The 26,575-nt window shown below is 56.0% G+C and overlaps 1 protein-coding gene across 6 annotated transcripts in view; it reads right to left on the bottom strand.

The window, feature by feature from the left end:
- Positions 1-7,951: 7,951 nt before the first annotated feature.
- Positions 7,952-26,575, bottom strand: part of DIDO1 (death inducer-obliterator 1) — a 51,471-nt gene continuing 32,847 nt past the window's right edge. For all 6 annotated transcript variants that reach the window (XM_033410275.2, XM_012537655.3, XM_033410276.2 and 3 more), the window contains 10 exons: positions 24,359-24,833; positions 23,952-24,111; positions 23,056-23,172; positions 22,797-22,901; positions 22,398-22,533; positions 21,646-22,174; positions 21,057-21,210; positions 20,245-20,334; positions 19,244-19,439; positions 7,952-12,114 (listed from right to left, as the gene is read on the bottom strand). In XM_033410275.2, coding sequence (XP_033266166.1) covers positions 9,062-12,114; positions 19,244-19,439; positions 20,245-20,334; positions 21,057-21,210; positions 21,646-22,174; positions 22,398-22,533; positions 22,797-22,901; positions 23,056-23,172; positions 23,952-24,111; positions 24,359-24,833 — 5,015 coding nt within the window. In that variant the 3' untranslated portion in view covers positions 7,952-9,061. The remainder of the gene's footprint in view (positions 12,115-19,243; positions 19,440-20,244; positions 20,335-21,056; positions 21,211-21,645; positions 22,175-22,397; positions 22,534-22,796; positions 22,902-23,055; positions 23,173-23,951; positions 24,112-24,358; positions 24,834-26,575) is intronic.

Genomic DNA, 26,575 nt, shown 5'->3' with positions numbered 1-26,575 from the left:
CTGGCTTTCGAGAACAGGAGGAGCCGCTCTGTGGACAGGCCATCGTGCAGGTGGGTGGCAGAGTCAGTTTAGTGGCTCCGGACTAACGGCCGGAGACCCAAGCACAGCATCCACATGAGCCTCAAGGAACGCGGGCGAGCATCGGACGTGACGCCGTTGTACAAACATATGGATTCGGTGAAAGCAGCAGGGCTGGATAGCAAAACCAGCAGGGCTGGGTAGCAAAACCAGCAGGGCTGGATAGCAAAATGCAGACATTACAGGAAAAGAAAACTACAGAGCAATACTGGACAGGAACAGATAGGCAGACATTCTTAACAAAAGCTTAGCAAATTGCATCCAACAAGATTTTTTAAAAAGAATAACTCATCGTAACCAAGTAGTGTTTTTTCCAGGGATGCAAGTTTTGTTTACATTTGAAAATCAACCAATGTAAATTACTATATTCATAGAGCCAAGTGAAAAGCCATATGATTACCTCAAAAATGCAAAAAAAAAAAAAAAAAAAAAGTGGCTGGCAAATCTAACATCCATTCCCAATCAAACTTCGGCAAACCAAGCATAGAGGGCAAGCTCCTCAACCTGATAAAGGGCGTGTATGAAATTACCACACTTCACATCATACTTAAATGGCAAAAGACGGAATGTTTCCCTCTCGATGAGGAAAAAGGAAAGATGCCCACTGTCGCCACTTCTGTTCAGCATGTGCTGGAGGGTCTACTCGGCGTGACAGGGCAAGAGAAAGGAGCCTGCAGGTGGGAGGACGAGAAGTGGAACTGTCTACTTTCTCCCTAGGCAGCACGATGACCTAGGGAGAAAATCCTACAGAACCTACAAAAAAGCCAGTGAGTTCAGCGAGGTCGGAGAACACAACAACATACTAATACCAGTCACGTTCCTATACCCTAGCGGTGGACATGCAGGCCCCGCAACTAGAGTACACTAGCGCCTACAATCACTCAGCACACACCGAGGTGTGAGTTTAACAGGATACGTGTAGGACATGCATGTTGAATAGCATACAGGGTGGTTTCACTGCCCTAAAAGTCCCCTGTGCTCTGCCTACCCATCCCTCTGCCCCTTTGCCCCCTGGCAGCTGCCCATCCTCTTACTGTCTCCATAGTTCTGCCTTTTCCAGAGTGTCATAGAGGTGGCTTCATACAGCCTTTTCTGATTGGTTTCTTTCACTAGTTAAATGCATTTCAGGTTCCTCTGTGTCTTTTCATGGTTTGATAGCTCATTTCAGTTAGTGCTGAATAATATTCCATTGTCTGTGTGGGACACCGTTTATTTATCCGTCACCTGCTGATGGGCATCCTGGTTGCTTCCAAGTTTCAGCAACCATGAATACAGCTGCTGTAAACATCCGTGTGCAGGCTTTTGTGTGGACCTGAGTTTTCAGCTCCTTTGGGTGAGTACCAAGGAGTGTGCTCCTGGAGCGTATGGTAAGCGGATGCTTAGTTTTGTAGGAAATAATCAAACCATCTTCCAAAGTGGCTGCGCCACATTCTGAATTCCCACTGGCGTGAGCGAGAGCTCCTGTCACCCCACATCCTCAGCCCCATCTGCTGTTGTCGGCGTTGCATGCTTTGGGCAGTCTAAGAGGTGTGCTTGACGGCCTTCTGAAGACTCAGTTACCATGCCAGCTAGGTGGCAACCCCGCGCGGGGCAGGGCGGGGGCGATGTCTCCCGGGACACGGTCTGGGCTCCGCAACCCGCGTTGCTGTCGCTCCAGGATTGCTGGATCTGGAATCAAGGGGTGCGAATGGGGTGGCCCCTCTCCCTATTACCTCTCGTGATGCCCCGCAGAGTCTGTGCTTCCCGTTCTGTGACTCTCGGTTCTCGAGGGCTCAGTCCCGAGGGGAAGAGAGCTTCCTCCCGGGGACGCAGTGAGGCTTCCTGGGGCCGTCGGTGGAGGCTGTGGCCTGGCCACTTGGGACTCTTCAGGCCCAAAGCAGGGGTGGCAGAGCCCGACTCACACGGGTGAGGAACTAGAGAACCCAGGTCCTCTTCGTCCTCCAAGCCGGTGGACGGCCACAGCGATGCCCTCGGGCCCGACGGCTGAGGCTCAGACCGGGCAGGAGCGAAGGTTTGGGTCACCCACCAGGCCACGAACCCCCAGCAGCTGCTCGAGGGCCCAGGGAGCGTGGACGGGGTCATGGAGGAGGGTCTTTGTCGGTACCAGCGCCGCGGCTGCCACCAGGAGTGACGGCTGTGACAGCCGCGCCTCGTCCTGCTTTTGATGGAAACGTGCCTGCGTGTTTATCCACCGCACGCTTTTGTTTTCTCCTCCTTGCTCGTCCCTGATCGCGTAGGATGCAACGAGAATGGCCGGCCTTATTCCCATGGTCTGCAGGACCGGGAAGCCCTCCCAGAAGCGACGGGAGGTCCGGTCCCCTCTCCTGGGGGCGGGGACAGTGGCGATGGGGGCGTCGTGTTGGGCGGGAGGTGAGTTTGTGCCTGTCTTCCTTTGGGAATTTGGCTCAAAGGGCGGCTGTAAGCAAGGCATGGAGGCGCGCAGGGGGCCGAGATGATGGGCAGGGGGTGGCTAGCCGGGCCCTTTTTCCTAGAAGCCCCTCTGCTGCGTGTTCGCGGTTGAGGGGATCAGCAGAGACAGTTCTGCATGACATCTGGAGACCAGAAGAGAAGCGACAGCCGCACTGATTTTTCAACCCAGAGGTCGACCTGGGGTCACGTGCGGGGCTGTCGCCTTGTTGGGGGCAGTGTCCCCACTGGCCACGCCGCCTCCCGGGATCCCTCGGGCCAGGTGTGCCTCTCACCTTTATGACAAAGTGCGCCAGCTTCTCAGGCCGGATGTCCGCACCGTCCAGGCTGGAGGTAGAGAGAAACACGTGAGAGAGGCTAGTCCATCCTCGTGGGGCCTGGCCTGGCCTCACCTCGCCCTCCACACCCTCCCGTCTGCCCGTCCTTCCCGTCCAGCTCTGGCTGCAGCAGCTCCCACAGCCGGGGCTAAGCCTGCAGACCAAGCCCTGATGCATCCCCCATCCCTGTCTCCCTCTTCTCTCCCTCCCGCCCTCTCTGTCTCTCTCTGACCCAGATAACGAAGAGACGGTGAGACCCACGGCGCCGGCGTCTGTAAACCATTTGCTGAGCATCTCATTGCTGTGATTTGTGAGTTTTGTTCGCTCCTTAAGGAGTAAAAGAATCGGAGAAGCCTTTGTTAGAGATGTGATTTCAACCAGCGGCTTAGGGGCATTCGGTTAAGTACCTTTGTGACCGATTTCTAAATATTTGGAAAAACTGTTCAGTATTTAATTTGGTGTTTAAGTGTTTGATATTGTGTTTAAATATCTCTAAAAATATTGTTTAATAGATGAGAAATAGGACATTGAAGAAAATACGAGTTTCCTTCTGCTTGCTCGAAAGTTCCTCAGCTATTAAAGTATTGATTAATCACACACGCACACGCACACGCACACGCACACGCACGCACAGAAGGAAAGACAAACCAAAGGAAAGTTTAAGGCAACTGCTTTTGAACTTCCAAGGAAATGAACGTGAGTTTGAACTCGCGGGGTCAAGAGATGAACACTCGAGTGACGAGGGGCAGGGCGGCAGGAGTCAGAGGCCAGCAGAGGCGGGGAAGGGCCGAGTCTTCAGTTAAAACCGCAAAATCACAACACAGTAAAAGCAGCAAGTGGTGGACCCGGTGCTGGAGAGAATCGGGTCCGAATACCCAGCAGGGTGGAGGGATTCCAGGACTGGCCTAGAAAAAGGCACGATGCAGCAGGACGCCAGAGCCAGGGATGCACAGGGCCGTCCTGACGGGGGTGATAGCGCGGCCGAGAAAAGCAGCACAGAGGGACCCGAGGCTGCTGCACGGGGCTCCTCCCCCTCCCTCTGCCCCCCTCCTCCCTCCCCACTCCTTGTTTTCTAAACAAAAGGAAAGCGTTCCTTTACTACTTGATTACACGGGTGGGGATCTTTTCTGAAAACCAAGAGCGCGCCACTCCAGCTGAAAGGATGCACGTCGTCCAGGGAGAGAAGCGTGACTGCGGCCGGTTCGCCTTCCAGACGTGAGCTGCTTTCTTTTTGGTCCTGACACGTGTGTGCGTGTGTGCCAGTGTGTGTGCATGTGTGTGCGTATCCGTGTGCATGTGTGCGCGCGGGAGCTGGGGCTTATCCCTGGGAGCTGCCAGCCTAGCACTTGGTCTCCCTGTGCGTCTGGGTGTTGCTCACGGTCAAAGTCACAAGTGCAAACAGCCGTGCCTGCAGCGCTGCCATCGGACAGGACGCCCCCGTCCCCCAGATGCCTCCCTCGTACTGCCCCTTAGAGGCCCCCCGCCCCACCCTGTCTGCAACCTGCCCCCTCCAGCATGTCCCTCAGGGGGGCCTGCGGCCAGTGGCCTTGGTCTGGGGCCTCTCTCACTGGATGCACTTCCCTCCTCCCCGTGGCTGGGCCACTATCCACCCCCGTGTTGACTGAAGGGCACCTGGGTGGTTTCCTGGCTTAGGCAACTGTGAATAAATCACTATAAGTACTTGGGTTCTCATCCCCTTGGGGTGACATTGCCCTCACTGATGATGCGTGCTTTGGGGTGAATGTCTAGCGGGGGGTGGCCGGCTTGTGTGGAATTTAATGAAAAGTCACTGATTGGAAACCCAGAGCTCTTCTCCAGGGCGGTGCCACCTTCCCTCCCCGCCACCCCGCATCCTCGCCAGCACTTGCTACAGTCAGTTTTCTGACCCTTTACATAAAGGGACACCCTGGGGTGGTGTCCACAGTGGCTGAATTCCTCTTCTTTTTCTCTGGCAGACCCTGATACCCTGATTTGCTGCCTTGCAGCCAGAGGTGGCCGGGTGCCAACCTGGCCAATGAGGTCAAACCAGACATTTGAAAGGGGAACAGAGGCTCTGTTGCTCCTGCTGGTTTCCTCCTATAACAGTGAGGTGATGACATGACGGCTGCAGGGGCAGGCTTCTTGCAAACACGAGGACAAGAGTCATGAGCTGAGGATGCAGAGCACGGGGGACCCTCAGTGACATTGCAAGCCACCAGGGCTGCCTGCCCCACCCTCGTGTGAAGCTCAAAGATGGAAAAAGTCTCTGTGCTTCCTTGGTGACCCCCCACCTGAACACCAGCAACATGGGTACAGGAAAATTGGGCCAGAAACACCATTAAGAACGCTTGTCTCCAGACGGCGGCATTTGGGAGATCTTGATTTTCCTGGTACACCGCTTTCATTTCCCACATTCTGGGAACACACAGGACCCCACAAATCTCCAGGGAGCCCACATTCTCTGGAAAGTAGAAGTTAGAAAATTTTGAACAACGTGAAAAATGTAAATGATGCTTTCTTTTTTAATAAATATATTTATATTTTTTAATTTTTGGCTGCGCTGGGTCTTCGTTGCTGTGCGCGCGCTTTCTCTAGTTGCGGCGAGCGGGGGCTGCTCTGCGTTGCGGTGCGCGGGCTTCTCATTGCGGTGGCTTCTCTTGTTGCGGAGCACGGGCTCTAGAGCGCAGGCTCAGTAGTTGTGGCTCGCGGGCTTCGTTGCTCCGCAGCATGTGGGATCTTCCTGGACCAGGGCTCGAACCCGTATTCCCTGCATTGGCAGGCGGATTCTTCTTTTTTTTTTTTTTTTGCGGTACGCAGGTCTCTCACTGTTGTGGCCTCTCCTGTGGCGGAGCACAGGCTCCGGACGCGCAGGCCCAGCGGCCACGGCCCACGGGCCCAGCTGCTCCACAGCATGTGGGATCTTCCCGGACTGGGGCATGAACCCGTGTCCCCTGCATCGGCAGGTGGACTCTCAACCACTGCGCCACCAGGGAAGCCCGGCAGGCGGATTCTTAACCACTGAGCCACCAGGGAAGCCCTAAACGGCGCTTTTGATGAATACTTGATGCCTTTGGGAGTCGCCCAGGTTATAAGAAGGAAAGATGCAAGAATGTATAGAATCCCAATTTTGTAAAGAAAAATAGAGGGAAAAACAGATTAAGGGAAAAGGTACAGATGGCTGCCCGCGGCGACCACTGGGTGGACAGTGTGGGTGGCATTGGAGGGCCTCCCCTTTCCCAAATGTCTGATGGGAAGCAGGCGTCAGAGCCATCCCAAGCCAGGAGCTCCCATCCCCACCCTGAGGGGCCTGGGTTGGAGGCTGGGGCTCCTACCCTGGGGCACCTGCCTCCCCAACCTTTGCTCAGGCCCCCTCAAGGGCACAGCCAGATGGTCCCCGTCGCTGTGCCCTCGCCCTGCTGTCTCCCTGGCCCTGGACCTGCTGGTGCGGGGGTGGGGAGGGTCCGGCCCCTGGGGTGTGATCCTCCCTTGGAGGCTGCTTTCATCCTCCCTGACAGTTGCCTCTGCGGAACTGGATGGGATACGGGGCCCCGCCAGGCACCGCGGCCCTCGAGGCCTCAAGCGGGAGGGAGTCCTCATGCCAGGTTTCCGGAGAGCCAAGCGCTGCACGGCGCACCTGATTGTGTGTGAGTGACTTTGGCTAAACGGGGTCACGGGTTGGAGCCGTCAGGCCTGGTCCTGGAGGAGAGCAGGGGTAGTTGGCAGGGTGAGGACGGAGCAGCGGACGCCACGGGAGTATTCTGTGGAGCAGATAAGGCAGGGCTTGGGGAGGATGCAAACATCCCAGCTGTACTCAAGGGACTGAGGATTTTAAAACTTGCGCGTGTTTTCCCCAACGTTTTGGGGAAACTGCTTGGACAGCAGCCTGCAGGCCAGAGGGACTCACGCGTTTTGGAGCCGGGCACCGTGCCCAGCCCTGCTCGCGTCTATCCTGCAGGATTCGGGATTTCCTCTTTGGCAGGACCTAGCCGTAGGGCGGTCTTCCCCAAGGTCAGGCTAGCGCTGTGGGCTCTCCGTAGACGAGCGGCCACCCTCCTGGCCTCGTCTGGCCCGACGCCTTTCTGAGGCGGCAGTGATGGCGGCGTCCCCTCGCGGGACCCCCGCTTTGCGGCACTCAGCCGGGAAACCAGACGTTAGGTTACTGACTCTCCAGCCCACAGGGGTAGAGCCTGTCCTGCCCGAGGGATGTTTTCTGCGTGTCTCGGCTCATGGCGGGAGATGGGTGCACAAACTTGTTGAGAAGCTAAATGCTGGCACAAGGGCCACCAGGATGGGGCCAGTCACTGGTGGCCCTGAAGTTCAAGGGCAAGGCCGACACCTTTGTCTTCTCCTCCCAGCCGCGGCCGCTTCCCTGACCTGAAGGCTCCGCATCTGCTGGTACAGCCCCTGCCACTTATTCCACCCGGCAAGGCGCCTGGGCCACCAGCTCCGCCTCACCACACGCTCGCGACCAGCCCGGTGCTCCTTTAAGGCCCGAGTCAGCGGCCGGGGACTTTTGGGTGCCTGCCGACCCTGCCGGTACCGCCTGCCCCACGTCTCTGTCATCCCGACCGTGCGCTTCTCTGTCCTTCCCTTGGTGGCCTCGGGCTTCCTGCTCGACATGGGGTCCTGTGCTGGAACCATCCCGGGAACGGGGTGCATCCGGCAGGGGTCTTCAGGCCACAGGGCACCGCTGCCCACACCACGCCGACTGCCAAGAAGCGGGAGCTGAGGCATCCCTCTGCAGACCCGACTTTCCAGCGCGATGCCACACGAGACAGAAGACCTTCTGTAGATGTTTATTCTACTTCAAGTAACAAAGCTGTGGAGTTCCATGTTTTAATGGACAGTGATACAATACTTCGCAATAAAAATACAATTTACAGAAATTTCTATCAAGGAAAACTAAAGAAACACACTTGATTTTTTACATTTGTTGTATTTAAATTAGAAAAATTTTTTTGTTTTACACGTAAAAAACCTTCACATCTCGTTAGGTGTTGGAACTCGTCGCCACTTTAACGCAACCTACTGACAGGGTCTCTAACACCAATCGCTCCAAATTGCTAAGTTCTCGGTGTTCTCATAACTTAAACGTTTGTGCTAGAAAGTGAAAAACCTGTAGTGATGTACAATGGGACAGACTCCAAAGAACAAATGAAATTCTCTAATTTTATATTTGCAAAAGTAAGTTTATGAAAATATAAAAAAATTATCAAAGTTTATTTGTACAGTCAAATAAATTAGCAAGTTTTTTCTCTTTCGCACTTCAGAAGTACTTGGAAAATACATGACAAGAAGCAGTATACTGTGTCTCACAGTGAAAAGCTTTCTAGTTTGTAGTTCTTAAGCTAATATCACTATTTTCATCTCAGGCTTTACACAAATATTGTTCCATTTCAATGACAAACGTTGAGATTTTGTCACAAGTATGTATCACAGTGCGGAGCTAGTGCACTTTTCCCGGGACAGAGAACCGCTCAGATGGTAAAGTTCAACAAACAAAACGTTCCTGATTATTCAAATCAAAGAAACCTATTCCCTCCACCCGCCCCGCCTTTTAAAGTACACTTAATTGCTTTACTTTCTCACATTCTTCAGGCTGGTAAAATTTAAACATTTTAAAATAAATTGTTATTTAAAATTCCACAATTTCTACTCAGATGTTGCTTTTAATCATGTTTGGGGGTGGGGGGAACATGTAAGGGGATACCTAAACACTGAGCAAAACAAAGAAATGTGTTTTTGTTTCCTGGTTGGAATTTGTAATTCAAATTTCTTCATGACAAGAGAAAGATGCACCTGTAGTTAAGTCTGGTGTTTCTCAACATTCCAGAGACAGGTGACACAGCCATGCACAGAAACACGTGGCCGCCTGCCCCGAACCCTGTGAAGTCAGCTTCTGGAAACAGGTATCACAGATGAGATGTCAGGAAAGGTATGGCTCTGAGGTCCACTAAACTCCCTTAAAATTTACAATAGTCAAGTTATTAGAAAAGATAACTTTATAATCTGAAAAAGCAATATGCTTTTGTAGGTACTTTCCCATTTCAGTACATTTAAATGGAAATGTTAAAGAGTTCTTAGTTTTTTGTTTATATTTAAAAAGCATCAGAATTGTAAAGGTGTGAAATTTTATAAGAAACCATCATACACAAAATTACAGTAATTTCTCAAGTCCAGAAGGTTCTGTCCTGTGCATGAGCACCCAGCTCTTTCCAAGACCACCCGCTTAGCACGTGAGCGCGGCTTCACGGGCGGCCCTAGGTCTGGGCGGTGGGGGCGGCGGCCCGCGGGGCCTCGGCCTTGGGGTCCCGGGGTCGCTCCGGGCTCCGACTACGGTCCCTGCGGCGCTCCCGCTCGCGGGCCTTGTCGCGGTCACGGTCCCTGCTGCGGGACCTCTCCCGGTCACGTCTACGGTCGCGGTCGCGGTCGCGGTCGCGGTTGCGGCTCCGCTCTCGGGCCCGGTCCCACTCGCGCCCCTTGTCCCTGCCCGCGTTGCGCTCGCGGCCCCGGTCCCACTCGCGGCCAGCGTCCTTGTCGCGGTGTCGGTCCCACTCGCGGCCTCGGTCCCAGTCCCGCTCGCGACTCCAGGTCCGGCCGCGTTCCCGCTCCCAGGGCTTCCCACGCTCCCGCTCGCGCCGGCGGTCCTCAAGGGCCCGGCCCGGGCGGCTGTCGGGCGGCGGGGCCTCGGGCTCCTCCGGGGCCTTGTCCCGGGGCCGCCCCTCGAAGCCTGGGCCTCTGTACTCGTGGCCCCTGCCCTCGCGGAATTCGGCCTCGGGGCCTGGGGCCGGCGCGGCGGGTGGCGCAGGCGGGTGGCTGGGCAGCTCCAGCAGTGGCCGGGGCGCCGGCTTGGGTCCGGGGGCGGCCGGGCCCTGGAAGTGGAAGCGTGGAGGCGCCGACTCGCTCTTCTCGGGGAAGGGAGCGGCGCCCCGGGGCCCCCCAAAGGGCAAGGGCGCCGGTGCCCTCTGGCCGGTGAACCTGGGCGGTGAGTGGACCCTCTGCTCTTCGAACTGCTGAGGCTGCATCCCCCTGGGTCCCGGCACGAATCCAGGAGCTTGGCCCCTGGGGCCTTCAAACTGCCCAGGGTGCGGCCCCCTCGGGCCCACAAAGTGGCCGGCAGGGGGGCCTCTCTGACCTCCGAACTGAGAAGGAGGAGGGCCACCTCGGGGTCCTTTAAACTGCGACAGCAGAGGCCTCCTCTGGCCCCCGAACTGGAAAGGCGTGGCGCCCCTGTTTCCCAGGAACGGGGCCTGCTCGGGCCCCTCGCACTGGCCAGGGGGGCCCGAGGCCTCACCGTAAGGGGCCTCCGGGAACTCCCTCTTCTCCCCGTGGGGGTCCTTGCGGTCTTCAAACGGAGGCGGCCCTGCTCCCCTGGGCCCGCCCAGGTGGGAAGGGGATGGGCCCCTCCCGTCCCCATAGGGAGGTGGCCCATGTGGCCCTGAGAACAAGGAAGGGATGGGCCCCTTTTGGGGCCCGAATCTGGCTGGTGGAGGCCCCCCTCTCGGCCCGTCGTTATTAGAATTCTCTTCCGAGAACGGAGGGACTGGCCCCCGTGGGCCTGTGTAATTGGGGCCGTGAAGGCCCGACATCCCGAAAGCACGCGGTGCAGGCTCCCGCTGGCCTTGGAACTGGGGTGGAGGCCCCCCTTTCTGTGCTGCGGCAGGGAACGTGCCGGCCCCCTCACCTGGCCTGGGCTGTGGCTCTCTGTCTCCTTCGGTTTCAGCTGCCAGGGAGTCACTTTTTTCGGGAAACTGAGCATTTCTCTGATCGTCGTACTGGCAAGAGCCCAGAGGTTTTTCCTGAGAGTACCCTGGACCCGAGAAAGGATCCCTTCCTCCGGGAGGGTGGAAGGTCTGGCCCTCGTGCTGCGAAGGGAAGAGGGGCTGGAAGGAGGCACCCGGCGGCGTGGGCAGCAGCACCTTCCGGGCAGGCCTGGCCGCGCTGTCCCCGCCGGTCGCGCCCTCAGGCCCCGGGCTTTCCATGGGCTCCCGCAGAGGGCCGTCCTGCTTGGCCGGCAGTGGGGCCTCTTCGCCCGGAGCCCACGGTGGAGGGGCTGACTCTGGCTCCTCCTGGGCTGGGAGTGGCCCCGGGCCGGCAGCGGCCCCTCCGGGCGCTTCTCTGGCCAGCGGGGGCCTCGGGGCGGCCTCGCTCTCGTTGCTCTCCGCGGCCAACCGCCGGGCCTGCCGGGGGTCCCGGCTCAGCCGCGCCTCGGCGCTCGGGCCCGGAGCCTGGCTGCCAGCGGGGGGCGCGGCCGGCTTGGCCGCAGCCTGTGGCTCTGGTGGCAGGAGCGCAGCCTTGGGCGGTGGCGACATGAGCGCGTCCGACACGGAGAAGTGGGCCATGGAGGCCCCGACGGCCGCCCTCTGCTGCCTGAGCGCCTCCTCCTGCTCCTCCACCTGCCTCTGCTGCTCCTCGATCTGCTTGGTGAGCTCCTCTATCATCTGCTGCTGTTCGGCCAAGGAGGGCGCCAGCAGGCCCGGCCCGCCGTGCGCGTCTGCACACATTCTGGTGGGCAGGTCGTCGACGGTCACTTTGGCTTCTTCGAGGATCGTCTCGTCCTCCGGGTCATAGGCCACGTCCTCCCGCTCAGCTGCCTCCGCAGCCTTCTCCGCGTCCTGGCGTCGCCCGCGGTCTCCAAGCTGAGTGTCGAAGGCTCTCTCAGGCCCGTACTCTTCCTCGGGGTCATACGGCCTGTCGTCTTCCTCCTCCTCCAGAGCTCTGTCTTTTGAGAACTGACCAAACTGCTGGACAATTGGGTCCAGCAGAGGTGCTGCCGGCAGCCCGCCGCCGGCTTTGGCTCTCGAGTCCTGGTGGGGGGCTGGGGCCGACTCAGCAGGCTCTTTGGTGGGGGGGTCAAACGCCTTCTTCTTCCCAAAGAGAGTCTGCAGGATATGTTCTAGGGGCGAAGCTGTTTTTGAAGAAGAGGAAGTGACAGAGGAAGCGGCCACCGTCACTGATGCAGGTGATGCTGTGACAGTGTTCGTGGCTCCTGGTTTGAGCGACGACAGTATCTGTAACACGGAAGACGAGGCCGGCGCGCCTGGTGCTTCTGGAGGAGGGGGTGGGGGTGGGGGAGACCCCGGGGGTGTGGTGCTGACAGCCGCGTCCCCTGGGCACAGCGGGTACTTGGGCGGCTTCTTCTCAGGGAGCAGGGCTGCTGGCACTCTGGGGTGGACGGGATCCACTTCTTCTTGTGTCTGAGTACGGGGCCGCTTCTCCTCTGTCTTGTCTAATTCGCCAGCATTTGAAGGACGCTTTATTTTTTGACATATTACTAACCCCAGGATTATGTTTGGACGCGGTGACTCAAGACCTAGAAAACAAAACAGTTGTGCAAATTTTAGAATCGAATTGTAGCTTTTGTCCTTCAGGGGTAAACTCTAGGTGTGAAGGGCAGTGGGGGGATGGTTTCCAGAGGGAGGAGGAGGAAATTCTGTGGCAAAACAGAACCAAGTGTTTGAAGACCAGCTGCAAAAGATGCAAACTGCACCGCACACCTGCCCGGCCTGACGGGCCCACAAACCACAAAACCAAGGGCCCAATGCACACGCTCATTCGCCCAGTGCTAAAATTATTACAGATTTTCAATTATACGCAACGCTAGGGTAGAGGTGTGCTGGGGGAGGTGGGGAAGGCCAGCACGCACACACTCCAGGCCGTTCACCTACTGGGAATGAAGCCTGTATGTACCAGGATGTTTTCTAAACGAACTCTTAGCTGTGTTCCTTTATTTGACTCTTGCTACAAATCAGGAAGGCAGCACCCCCTTTCGACTTTAACTTATGAGCTGCAATATGTAAATTAAGCTATTCATACTAAAATTAAAGGTTCAATTAAGGACCAATTCTACAACTCAATTATAATGATCAACAAAATTATACTGATCGATATAGCACACACCATTCGATAAGTTCATCGGTCACTGGTGTCAAAATTACAACTGACGGGAAAAGTGACGCTGACCAAAATGCCTAAAACAAATGTTCTTGCAGGTTTAGAAAGACGTTCAACGACCAGTAGCTTATCAAAAGCTACCGAACGCTCAGGTCTCTGTCAACACAAGACGTGCGGCTTAAAGCCCAACGGTGTTCGGACAGGGGCAACAAAGGACAGACCACGTGGAGAACACGCTGGGAATTTCAGAACATTGCACAGTTCTTAAAAAATAATTATTTCTTTAAAAAGTCTTCATCCAAACATTGTGGATCGTGGTGCACTGTCCCAGGGATGCTACTGTCTCTGTACGGCTCCTCCACCCTCACACTAATAACAAACCCGGAACACCAACAGGGGAACAGAAAAGCCCGAGTCACAGATCGGTAAGTTAGGGAGAAATGATAAACATGGGACCAAAATTTTGTTTCAACAGCATATTTAAAATTAATCAAATTGTATAAACTCAATTTACACATAAATCACTATTGTGTAAAAGATATTCATGCTATATATTTTTTGTTTAATCACTAAAAAAGAAAATCAGCACTGTTTTTCCTATTCTTTCTGTGATTTTAAGTTGATCACAGATCAAATAGTTGTCTCTGGACACCCACTGTGTAGTTCTGAGCGCCTGTCACCCTTCCCAAATTCCAACAGAGGTGGGTTGACATGCCGAGCACGAGGGTGGCGGATGTCCCACCCCGCCCCCGAGGAGGAAGACCCGGCATGCCAGAGTGAGCTGGGCTGGCCCAGCATCCACATGGATCGGCGAGGTACCGCCGGCCCCCCTCCCCACTGTGCTCAGCGCCTCGTTTCACAGGCTGACATTCAAGGGCTGAGGTGCCCATGAAGACACCCACTCATGATAAGAGGAACGGCTTCTTCCAGAATGTCCTCTGCCTGCCCTTCTGATGACACTGGTGACTCAGGGGAAGGAGGAGCTGGGCAAAGGAGGGCGTGGAGACAGGAAGGCCAGGCCCACTGCACTGAGCATGGCATCCAGATGGTTCTGCTCAGATGTGAAAGATACTCTATCAAGTTTGCTTTCTAATCAAAATGAATTATTTTAACTTAAAATAGTAAATCTCTCACTCACTATAACAGCCACTTACTGAATAATTTACAGCTCACTAATATCCAGTTTGGGGCACAGTCAATAGCTCAACTGGCTCTCGTGGCCCTTTCTGGACCGACTGTCACTGACACGGCCCCAGAGCTGGCAGAGCAGGTCCCCAGCCGAGCCACAAGCTGGAGCCTTGGCCAGCTCTGTGAGCAGCAGCAGAGGAGGAATGTGCTCGGCCACGCGGGCGGGGGTGGGGAGGGCTGGGGAGCCCCGGCCAGGGGCGTCCTCTCAGCAGCCCAGGGCCCACGACTGTCCTCTGTCCTCAGTGCGGATGGGCTATGCTACCTCTGAAGAGCTAAACTTCTAAGGTGCCAACACCAGGGCCTGCGGCATGAATCGCGTTTCAGGTCAAAGACGCTGTGTGTGGAGGCTAAGTCACTGCGTTAAATCCAAGGAGGTGGGGTCCTGTCCTCGGGAGGTGCGCCAGCCCTACAACTTGCAGCAGCTTCATATGCTTCCTAACAAAACTGATATATCCCAGATGTGGCAAAATTCTCTAGACTCTACCCTTTGTGGTCACAGGCATCACAGGTGAGGTTATAATTAAATTACTTAACATTTACATTTGTTTCGAAAACAGTTAACTCCCTGGAGACCAGCACCTAACTAAGCAGCTAGTATTGTTAAATGCTTTCAGCTCAACTACTTCGTCTACACACACCCGTAAGCGATCTAACAAAGCTCGAGCTGGAGGAGTGTTAGCTTTGAATTTCCCCACTGATCTTCCCCAGGACTTTACACTTAAATTGGGCTGTTTCTGAAGCAGTCAAATCTCATCTGCTTCACCTGTGCACGTCATGGCTGCATGAGACTTGAAATGTAACCAGCACCGTGGAGATGACTTACTCGTGGAAGAATATGATTCACTGTGCTACCGGGGCCTCGGCAGTGACCGTCAGGGAGGTGAGGGCACGTCTGGCTCCACCCCGCTCCGCACCCTCACAACAGGCGCCTGGCAAGGGCACGCTGGACACAAAGGGCTACTACCACTGGGGCGGGGCAGGGGCAGCCTTCGCCTGAAGGCCCCATTTTCTGCCTGGGGCCCCTGTGGGCGCGCCCACTGTTGAGTGTGAGCCCTGGAGAGGAGAGGGCGCCCCGCTGGCTGCGTGCAGAGACAGGGCTCCCGCTGGGGCCCGGGGCGCCTCCCCGGCTCCGCACAGGGCCTCTGTCCCATGGTCACAAGAGGGGCGCTTACTTACCGACCTCCCTTTGAGGGTAGTGGTGAGGCTTATGACTCATCAAGTAGATGAGAACTAGGTGGGAGGCCACTGAACTATCATTTCCAGACACGGGGTACTGATCAGACTGAGCACCGGGGTGTCGGCACCCCTGCCCGACCCCCTCCAAATTGCGGGAGAAACGTGTCCACAATGTCCGGTGTGGATGAAACAAGCCTTCTTAGCTGCATGTAGGTCCCCGAGTCTTCACGGTGAAAGGGTCAGCCCCAGACCACCCGTACAGGGAAAGAAGTGGACAAACCCAGGGACGAGGGACAGCTGAAAAGGTGTGTGTGGATTTCCTGAGCCAAGACCCAAACCAGGATCTGTGTCCAGGTGTGTCAGCAACAGGGCCGCGGGGGAAGCAGCCCCCATGCACCTTGGGTGTGGCACAGCGGGGGTACAAGGTTTAGTTTTAATAAACCAGATGAAAGCTGTCCAACTATCAAATGAGGCGTTTACCCCTAAGTCTACCTGGAATGCTCCACTATTCAGTGTTTAAAGTGAACACCTTCTTGTGGTCTGAGTCCAACAAAACAAAACGTCCACACCTGCGGGAACAGAAACTGTGCTGGAGTTAGCCGCAACCGTCCTCGAAGAGGACTTGGGCAGAGACGCAGCAAATACGGGGAGAAGCAGCTGCCCGCCCGCCACACTCGGCTCCCATGCAGACTTCGCCCGCTCCCACTCTTGGGTCCCTAAGACCTGTGCAAAGCCAGGGCTCCGCGTCCCAGTGAGGAGAGCGTCGTCCATCCGTCCGCCCGCCCGTGTCCAGGCGCCCCCAGCACAGCACCGCCACCTGCACAGCCAGAAGCACACTGGCGTCGGCTGAGGCAAAGCAAGGTGGAGACAGTCCTCCGTCACAGTGCACCTGGATGGGCACCAAGAGCTACCAAATGGTTCAAATTCAGACAAACAATGACCAGTTTCCATGAAATATTTTTATTGATTTCAAAGGAGAGAAAAGCACTTTCCATTCAGCACGATTTTGCCTTTGATTACAGCATCTGTACACAGCTATGCACGCAGAAACTGAAGACGTGCTTACCTGACAATATTGCAAGTCACGGAAACGGTCTGCTAATTTAGGAAGCAGTTAAGCGTGAGGACAGAAGGCAGACACCACGGATGGAGCCAGCCTGCTAAGAGAATGGCCCTCGCCCTGCAATGCCTCGGAAGGCAGGTCCCTGTCCTCTGCTCAGGGTGGTCCACACCTTAGATGCCTGAGGGCCCTCGACAGGCGCCCCCCACCCCCTCGGGAGGGCCGGGCGCCCTGGCCTAGGCCCAGCATCCCATCTGACTGGTCTTCCTTCTGTGAATAAAGCCCCTAGACGCGCGGACCAGCTGAGACCCGAGTCCCCAGGGGTGGAGCCCCGTCAGTGTGTGTGGGACTGAGCTGAGCCGTGTCCACAGTGGAAGGACTGTCCGCTGGCTCAGAGGGACGCGGGCCTCCCAGCCGTCCTCCAGGCTGTGTGACGTGGCGACGGCCTGGCGCCTCTGGGACAAGTCGAGGGAGCCCGGGAGGACAAAAGGCCCTGGAGGCAGACTGGGCTCGGATGGACTCTGTTGCCGTGCAGGGACTGGGCTGTGGGTTCTGCGTGGAGACCACCCCGTGTCCACCATCCAAGCGTGGGGCAGAGAGGACGCTGACCACAAGCAGGCCGCGCAGGCCTCCCCGGCACCGCACATGGATTCAACACCTCGTGTCCTCGCCTGCTTCTCCAGTGAGCCATACTGTCAAAACCTACGGGGCTCCCAAGTCCAGAGACGGACGTGCCGAGTCGGCACTCTCCACCCCCACAGACCTGCCCTCCTCCTCCCAGAGGCCCGCCCGCTGGCGGGCTGCCCGAAGTGGGAGGCCTGTGCCCCACCGAGGCCTTGGGATGGAGATGCGGCCGGGTCGGACCCTGACTCCACGCTTACTGGCCCTGCGAGCTCAGGCAGCAACAACCCTGGGCAGTGCGGGCGCTCCCTGCTGAGGGGCTGACATGGGGGGGTCAAGGGTGCTCCCCTCAGGGTGCGGGGCCAGCGCTGCCAGGCAGCATGTGCTCAAGCCCACTGGCTGCTCCATCGACGGACACGGCAGCCCCTCAGACTGGACCTGTGCCGTCAAAGGATGCTGTGCAGAGACGGGAGGAACACCCCCGGCCCACCTTCCAAACACTCATGCACACACACAACACGCACATGACGCACACACCACGAGCCTGGGACACACGGACGTCTGTACCCAGGGAGCGCCAAGTCACGCTACAAACGTGCGAAGCAGCTCAGGCAGGTAACGTGGCCTCTGGGGCCAAGGGAGTCTGGCTGATGTGCAGGTGTACAGAACACACACGGATGTTAACGTCAAACAAAGGTAGCAGGAGAATTAAAAATATATATACTAAATTGAGCGAGCTGAGATTTAGAAGCTCTTCGATTAAAAGTCTTTAAAAGTTTATGGTAAAATTTCCCATACAATCACATTTCGAAAGCCCCTCTTCCTACTTGATTTTAATGAAACCTTCGTTCTCTATTGTGGATGAAAACCCACAGGCCTTTGAGCATCCCCTTCAGGAAGTGACAGCCTTGGGAATGCAGGTGGAGGAGTGATGTCCACTCCGCTGGTCATCAAGTGTGGTCACTTAGCAGATGAGGTGAGCGCCCTGCCCAGCCTTCCTTGTCCCCGTGTCACCCCGGAACACCCAGCGCGGCCCCCTCCCTCTGCCAGCCAGGCCCCAACCCAGCACTGCACCAGCTCCCACCGCGGCTCCAACTGGGGGTCCCCTCGGTGGCCCCTGCGCCCCTGCCTCCTCACCACACCTGACCTCAACCACCTCTGCCCCACTCAGGGTCTGTCTGTGGCCCCGAACCTGGCAGCCCCCTGCTCGTGTGACAAGGTGCACCGGGACGGAGTCAGGCAAGACCCCACCGCAGGCTCTGCAGGTGGAGCCGTGAGGGGGGCTCCAACGCGGGTGAAACAGGGCTTTGTCACCTCCCAGGTCCCGCTGCTACAGACGAGCAGAGTGTGCATGTCACAGGATCTACGCTCACACTAGGCCCCGCTTAGGCTTCCACCCTTGTGACTGACCGGAGGCTCCTCATGGTATCGGGAAGTCGGCTTCACCACCGTCACCGCTGTGTCAGGAACACGGCGTCCAGGGAGCCGGCCAGCACCCCAGGAGCTGCCCGCCAAGAACCTCGGCCACGGCCCTCCCTGCTGCCCATCAGGCAGCACCGCTTTAGCACGAGGAGTGGGACAGCCCCCCGGAGAGCTTGGCTTCTAACGTGTTTGGCACTGAGACAGTTCCGTGTGTTATGTCAGGGAACACGAGCCCTGCAGTCACGGGGACCGACCAGGAAGCTGGGCCCAGCCGCAGAGCCGCCGGGGCGCTGGCCATGGACACGGAGGCACCGGGCGCGGGCGTGGCCACCGCCTGTAGAAGCAAGTGCTTCAAGAGCGCTGACCGCGGGTTACGCTCAGCATCTTCTAGGCTTAGCCGTTTTGGGGGGCGCCACGGCCAAGGAGACACTCCCATTTAGGCACCTTTCTGCGAGACTTAAGTCCCGTCAACTTCTCAGGGTTAAGAGGAGTTGGGTCCCCAGAGACCACGTCCCCCTTGGAATCACCCTTAGCTCCCTTGACAAGCCTGAACTTTCTTTCTGGTCAGCCTGTAAGTAATTCTTTAGAAGCAGCACTTTCTAAGGAATGAGTGAACAGAAAGTGGTCTGCCAAAGGTAAGAATTCGAGCAGCAGATTTCAAAGTGACTATTTCTAGAACTACTTCCTGTCTCAACGCTATTTCTCGTTTCTCCTCAAAACGAATGCCCGTAGCGAAGAGGCTTGGCCTGACGCCTGCAAGGAGGCAAGCCCGCAGGCCAGGCCCAGGCCCCGCCCTCCCGGCACTGCCCAGCTCCTGACGCCAACACCCTGCTCACACGAGGCGGGCGGGCTCCGGACAGGTTTGTCCCTCTTCACAGGACTTTTCTAAGACAATTCACACCTTCCTCAGGGGACCTCCGGTGCCACCCTCCACTACCCAGGAAGTCCCATAGCTCGACGCTACTTCACCCCTGCTCCCAAGTTCCGCTGCCAAAGGCCGGGTCTGGGTGAGGCACGCAGCTCGCTGGGACTGACTCCGCAGGGCGTGGGGTGGACGTGTGGGCAGAAGGCTGGGGCCTACCTGGTCCCTCAAAGGGCAGGAGTTTGGAGGGCACAGGGTCCGCGGCGCTCAGCGGGATCAGGTAGAGGTCCTTGACGTGCCTACTGTTGTTTGCCACGACGCCGAAGCGGCCGCGGCTGCTGAAATAGGAGTACAGAGAGATGTAGGCCACCTCCTCCTCCTCCGTCGCGGGGTGGAAGCGGATCAGACACAGCTCCTGCAACAAACAGAGGGCGGGGAGCATTGACCTGTGGCCTCTCGGAAAGGCAGCCGCTTCACCTTGCACCTAAGCCCCAAAAGCAGGAGGGAAGCGAGGACAGGAGCAACCAGCTCTGATTCTGACCGTCACAGCCCTGCTGCCCAACACATCCGAACAACGAGCTAGTGAAGAGGACACAGGCCCGAGTCTCAAGACTGCTGGGTTTGGTCTTGGTTTCGGAGGGACCGCTTTAAAACTACTCAGCCCCACTGTCCTCAACACAGAGCCCACCTCCTGGGGCGCTCGTACTGATGGGGTACTCTGTGTGCAGGGCCAGCCTGGGGCAGTGTCTGACACAGAGCTAAGTGACCACTAAGCGTGTGATGAGCTGCCCGCAGCTCCGAAACGGGAGGGCTGAACTAGACCAGGGTTGTAACCCTTCTGTGACCCCAGTGAAAACAAGAGCCCCTCCCCCAAAGAGCACTGCACACGCAGACACACAGCTGCGTCCGCATTTCAGGGGTTCAGACTCCAGCCCAGCCGCCTCCCCCCACCTCTACTCCATCAGCTCAGACAAGAAGGGACAGAGCATCTGTATTCCTAGCTCTGAACTGCACATGCGCTTTCACAAAGCTTCCACCGTCATGCTACTCAGACACCCCTTCACAGGTTAGCCAGCTATGAACTTAAACGTTCACCTGCAAGTATCTCACGAACTAGAGACATTTCAAGTATTAACGCGCAAGACGAGAGTCAAAGAAAGAGCCGTGTGTAAACAAACCCCTTCCTCCTCGGGTGCAGAGGTCAGACTGTGGGCAGGTACCTTAGACACTGAAGATCGGAGCTTGCCGACGTAATCCCAGACTGTCTTTGGGGCAATCCTTCCGCCGATGTGAATCGTGTCGGGCAGGTCCTAAGTGAAATGAACTCTGATTAAATGGCCGGTGGAACCGTGGCGGTCAGAGAGAGACCCCAAACTACCCGAGATTCACAACTAAGAAAACTGCAACTATCCCAAACAAAGCAGCAATAACGGTGTCAAATGTTGCTTAGCTGACTAACATCCGGGATTATGAGTGACCACACCCAAGGGTGGTAGGAGGAGAAGCTTCTGCTCAATAGGGTGACAGTCAGCAATATGTTTTACTGTTGTCTTTTAGGAACATACGCATAAAGATCCAGGTATGTCTCAGAAGTGACTGAGCACTCTTTGTTAAGTCTGAAATGCTAGTGCTGTTTTGCTAATTTTGAAAAATGAAAAGACCTGTCACGTGTGCCCCTCCACACCAAGGCAGGTCATGCGTGTCTGGCCACACCTGCAGTGGGCACACGCACACCCAGGTTGGTTTTGCACAAGCTCTAGTGAACAGAGGGAGAAGGAAGACAAGCTTCAGCTTCTTCAGAAAAGATGGAGGGTCTGATTTCTCATTTGAATTTTCGCCACTGTGCAAACCACGTAACCTGCTGACTCGGCCCGGCAACCCCTATTCTGCCTTCAGAGGTGCTCGCGTGTCCAGACACTCAGCAGGAAGGTGGTCACACGCCTGACTCCAGCGCGGGACCAGAGTGCCCGTGGAAAACGTGTGCACGCACACACACACGCACACACACACTTCTCTCCCTCCTGGTTCTAACCTCACTGAGATAATCAAAACATCCAGAGACAGGATACGCCTTAGTGACAAACTTCGCTACACTCTGCATGTTAATAAATCCTTTCCAAATGGTGCCGAGTCGAGACAAAAAGAGGGTGGTATCGCCTTCTGGAGGGGAGCGGGACTCTGAGATGCTGCAAAACAAAACCACAGAAGATACGTGAATCTTTCTCTCTGCCCAAAGAATCCCCAATATTTATTTATTTATTTAACGTGTTTACAAAAGCAAAGTGAATTCCTGCAAGTTTTGATAGCTTACTTTTTCAAATTAATTACTTTAATCATAATGATATAAACACATTCTGGTCAAAGAAATATAAACTATATAGGCAATAAACTGGATGGCTGTAAATTTAAATTCCAGTTTTCAGGAACTATATTTCTAAGGTGATAATTAGTCATCCTAAAACTGAAGCCTTAAAAAAACGCCTTTTTAAAATAGAAAATTGAGGAGAGTTGTATTTCTGGGTGGATTTCAGAGCCGAAAGACTGAATCACTCATTACTGCTCCTGTTCATCTGAAAGAAAGGCCACAGCTCAGCTGCTCAGACCACACAAGGGGGCCGCACCTGATGCTTGGCGACGGTGGGACCGACAGGAGGTATCTGGGCTCGGGCGACGCGGACGGCTTGGCCAGGATGGACTTGGGCACCGTCACGGAGGTCGGCACAGGCTTCGGGACGTCCTGTCGGGGCTCCGCTGGGTGGGCGCTGTCTGGGCGGGCTGCCGAGGGAGCCGTGCCCGTGCTCGGCCCGCCTGGTGCAGTCCTGGGGTCTCGGCCAGACACCGTGACTGTGGTGAGCACTCCGCCGCCCCCAGGGGCCGGGCAGGGGGCGCCTTCCAGGGCGGAGGGCTCGGGGTGGCCGTCCTCTGGAGGCACCGGGAGGGACCTTCCCTCCAAATGGGCGCGCGCAGCGCTTTCCAGGTCTGGCTCCGAGGCGTTTTCAGGCAGAGTTTCTGGTGCCGCATGATCGGCTGAGCTGAGAGCGGGCTCAGAGGCAGAGCTGTCATGCTTGGACTTTGAGTCCTCCTTCTTGGCAGAAGTTGACCACTTTTGCTTTTGCGGAGCTGGCTCATCTTCCGACGATGGAACCTGACCTGGAGAACACAAGGAAGGCCTTCGTGAGAAATCCCACACGTTCGAGAGCAAAGCCTGCCCGTGGGTAGACAGACGATCACTGCTTTAAAACAACGCCACTATAAAGGCAGCGGCTCACTTCCTAAGCTTGAAGAAACGATTCTACCCTTTCCACTGTGTAACCTGGTTTGAATGCAGCTGTCCCGAGAAGGGTCTCCACAGTCTCCCCCAAGATCTGCTCACCTGTGCAGATCTTACAATTCAGGTCAAAGAGGTGCGCCCGGTGCTGCCCGGTCGTGTCCTGCAGCATGCTGCCGACAAGGTCCAGCAGCGGGGCCGCGCTCCTCTCAGGGGCCGCCCGCACCGATTCTTGCTGCTCCTAAAGCACAAGAAGCAGAGAAGGTCATTCCTCCGCCGGCCCCTCTGCACACCAGCAGCCCCCGTGGAAGCAGCGCCTCACGCGATTAAGAACCACCGAACAAAGAGCAAAAGGGCTACTGAACACAAGTACTTGAGAAGCAATACAACTACACACACTTGTGTCAGCTCAGTGTCTTGCCCAGTAATTCAGGCACCTAACAACGTCTGGAACGGGATCATCTTAGTCAATTCTCGTGAGCACTGGAAATCCTAAACGCTTACATCAGAATCTGATACTGGCGGAGAATCTTCCATATCGGGAATAGTTTCCTGTTTAACAGTTGGCTTCTTAGTCTCATTATGCAATTTAGTTCTGGACTCCATCACCTAAGATGAAAAAGACAGACAAACGTGAAAACTTAGCCCTTCTTTCCCAAAGGGACTCTCTCACGCCAACGGGCTATTAATTCACTCTGGGGTGGGGGGGGGCGCTGGTGTCAGGCTCCTGGCACCCGCAGCCTCCTCTCCCGTCGGCACTCACAGGCTTTGACGATCTCTCTTTCCACATGGAAAGCTCTTTGGAGACAAGTTCTTCTGGCTTCATTCTCACAAGTTTTGCCAAAGAGATTTCTTCACGCAGAACACGATGGAAGAGCCCCTGTAAACAAACATCTCTTGTTCACTCGTTCCCTCTAAGAGGGCTTCCCTCTAAGAGGGCTTCCCTGGTGGCGCAGTGGTTGAGAGTCCGCCTGCCGATGCAGGGGACACGGGTTCGTGCCCCGGTCCGGGAGGACCCCACATGCCGCAGAGCGGCTGCGCCCGTGAGCCATGGCCGCTGAGCCTGCGCGTCCGGAGCCTGTGCTCCGCAACGGGAGAGGCCACAACAGTGAGAGGCCCGCGTACCGCAAAAAAAAAAAAACAACAAAAAACAAAAAACCCCCTCTAAGATACTAGAGAGGATGTGGAGATGGGCAGCACGGCAAGCCCCTGCCCGCAGCAGGACGAGGGCCCGGAGCATCCCATCGATGCTCGGAGAACAAGGGCCCTGAGGTCGGGCAGCTGATCTCGAGTATCCGGCCGCACTGACCCTGCTACAAAGACCACTTCACAGAAAACACAATCGACTGAAGAAGGTACAGTGTTAGGGACAAAGGTAGAAGAAATCCCTTCTGCCAGGGGGTTAACAAGGCGAAATGGAAAGTCAGAGTATGTGCCCTGCTTCTAAACACAGGTAAGAGGTCAAGAGGCCGATCCAGACAGCGTGGGCCCCGGCAGGCACACAGGCGTGCGGGTGGCAAGAACCTCAGCGGGCGAGCGCCTGGCCCCACGGGAACAGCATGCCACTCACCCACAGCTGCAGGGGGACCCACTGCCCTAACCCAGGCCTGGGCAGCACCTGGCCAGGACTGCCCCCTCTCCTGACGGTCGGACACGCACCTGGTTTTTGGGGTCCTTGAGGTTGAACATGAGGCTGCGGTACTTGCTCTTGTACCGATTGTCTGTGACTCGGAACAAGTTAAACATCTCCTTCTCGATGTGCAGTGCAATTTTTCCTACTTCATTTTCTGTCATGATTAAGTCATCGCTGTCAGTGACTCTAGATGGAATGAAAAAAAACCCACGGTAACTGCTGCATTTACATGCCATGTGGGATCTCAGCTCCCCAACCAGGGATGGAACCCCAGTGCCCCCTGCAGTGGAAGCGCGGAGTCTTAACCACTGGACCACCAGGGAAGTCCCACATGTGACATTTTTCTTAAACAGCGGAGCCATCGCGAAACCACCACCCTTTACGTGGAAAACTTTCCACTTTAACATTTAAGAAACAAAGTGGAACAGCCCACCTTTTCCACAAGATCTCCTTCAAGGAGCGTCTTATGTTTTGCCGAATTTGAGAATTTGGCTGTGACGAGGCGGGGCTCGCGGGGCCCAGGCGTCCCGGGGCTGGAGAGGCCAGGGGAACCGAGGTGGTCCCAGGCTTCCTGATGGCGCCCACCGAAGCAGCAGAGCTGGGAAACTTTCTGGAAGCAGACGTGGCAGCAACAGGTGCCAGCCCTGCCTGCTTGGCCGAGGGAGCGCTGCCCGAGGGGGAGGGGGCAGCCGAGAGCCACGGCCTCTTGGGGATGGTGCCCTTGAAACCCGGTGGCGTCTTTTTGATGGCCGGTTTGGCTGCTGCCGCGTTTGCAAAAGGAGGGGACTTCTTTGGAAGGAGATTTCTGGGCGAGGGTTGCTTGCTGCCTCCCGAGGAGCCTGGAGGAGCCGCCTTCTTCGGCGCCGCCACCGCCACCTTTGCCTCTGCGCGTCTGTCCTCCTTCACGGCTGCAAAGGAGAGGGGCCCGCTTAGTGAGATAGGGGTGCAGGGGACCCCACACAGCACGTGCACCCGAAACCAGCAAAGCTAATAACCCGGCATCACTGAGACAGATTTAAAGTAACTGTTAAATTCAGAAAAGGAGTGTAAAAAGGGCTACCAGCAACATTTATGATAGCGAGCATACTTTGTTTCAGAGATAAATGCTTTATTATTAAAACTTTGACTTCAACCGATAAACCAGTAAGCTATCAAAGGCTTGATTTAAACCGTTAGCTTAGCTTGGAACTCAAAGGGCAAATTTTGCTGTATCAAGAGAAGGTATAGATTTCAAAGACCACTCTCATGGAGAGTCCCAGTGCAGTTTTTGGTGAACAGGAGCTTAGAAAATCTTTCCAGGGTGGATCAGACATTCTCTTCGAATGCATATCCAAGCCCCACCTCGGGGGCCCATGGGGCACTGGAAGGACTAGCGAGAGTCCACCCTGGGGTTAGAGGCTCACAGGTGTTCACCGTCCTCTTGGACAAAAGTCAACTGGACGTGGTGATGTTAATAAAATATAGAATGTTGGCAGAAAACTGCAACATGGGGGGAGACCAGTTATTTTTACACTAGGAGCTGGGTGGCAGGAACGCCACCTGCTGTCATTCACACCCCTCTAGCTGCAGCTCGCTATTGGGTAAGACAGTAGGTTAGCACTTTCAATGCAAACAAGGATTACAGCCAAAAGCTAAAATGAGAATCTTTATGCCAGTACTTCGCATGGACTGATTACACTTAATCCCGTATCAGACCATCAGAATTACAGTCAGAGGCAAGCAAGGAGATTCATCCTAAGACCAGTTCCTCAGTCTTAGGGGCGTGCGGCCCAGCAGAGGTACGTGGGGAGCCGTGACTGAGAGCAGGGGCGTGTTTCCAGATGGCCCCGCTCAGGCCCACCGCCCAGAACGTCTGGGACCCAGGGCAGAATGGGGTGGGGGTGGGGGTGGGGGCAGGAAGGTCCAGGGAGCAAGCCAGGAGAGCACAGGGACACCACCTAGGGCCACGTCACACAGGGCCGACGGAGAAGCCGCCTCCCCAGGCGTAGGCTTTTCTCAACTACCCACAGCGCAGTGAGCCCCTAGATTCTAAACGGGAGACTTCGAGATGCTCTAGCAGCCTTCCAATTTTACGCAGGGGTTGAAGACCCACCAATTCCAGTCAGCTGCCGGGGCTTCCTGCAACTGTCCTAGTGAAGCAGGGAGAAATCGGAAGTCTGGGGAGAGAGGCGAGAGCCTGTCTACAAATAAGGCCTGACCCCACAAGAGCCCCCAAGGCGTTCACAGCCTACACCCTGCGTGACCATCCTGGCAAAGGGCCGGAGTGCTGCCCTCAGGACTGCCTTCCTCCAGCACTGGTCAGGCCAGTTCAGCCACAGGTGTTAAAAGCCCAGGGACCGCAAGATTTTTCCATTTCATAGTACAGGCGAAATTACCTAATTTTACAGTTTGCAACAGCGCTACACACATCCAAAACTTAGAACCGTGTTAGAAGTACCTCATTGTCATCAAGCAACAACCCTGACTGCAAATCTATTTTCATCTCACAGAGCACCCCCCGACCTCATGTCCCCTTGTCCACGGTGTCCCAATCACTGGCCCCACATGTGCCGGCATCCCCGGGCTATGCTGTCCAGGCTTTCCCAAGACCACCCACTCCCTGCTGAGCAGCCCTTTCCCAAGACCACCCTGCTGGCTGTCACCCATGTCC

The sequence above is a fragment of the Orcinus orca genome, chromosome 16 (assembly GCF_937001465.1).
Source record: "Orcinus orca chromosome 16, mOrcOrc1.1, whole genome shotgun sequence".
In the NCBI taxonomy this organism is placed as follows: Eukaryota; Metazoa; Chordata; class Mammalia; order Artiodactyla; family Delphinidae; genus Orcinus; species Orcinus orca.
The sequence above is the reverse complement of the archived record's forward strand: the minus strand, read 5'-3'. Positions and strand labels throughout refer to the sequence as shown.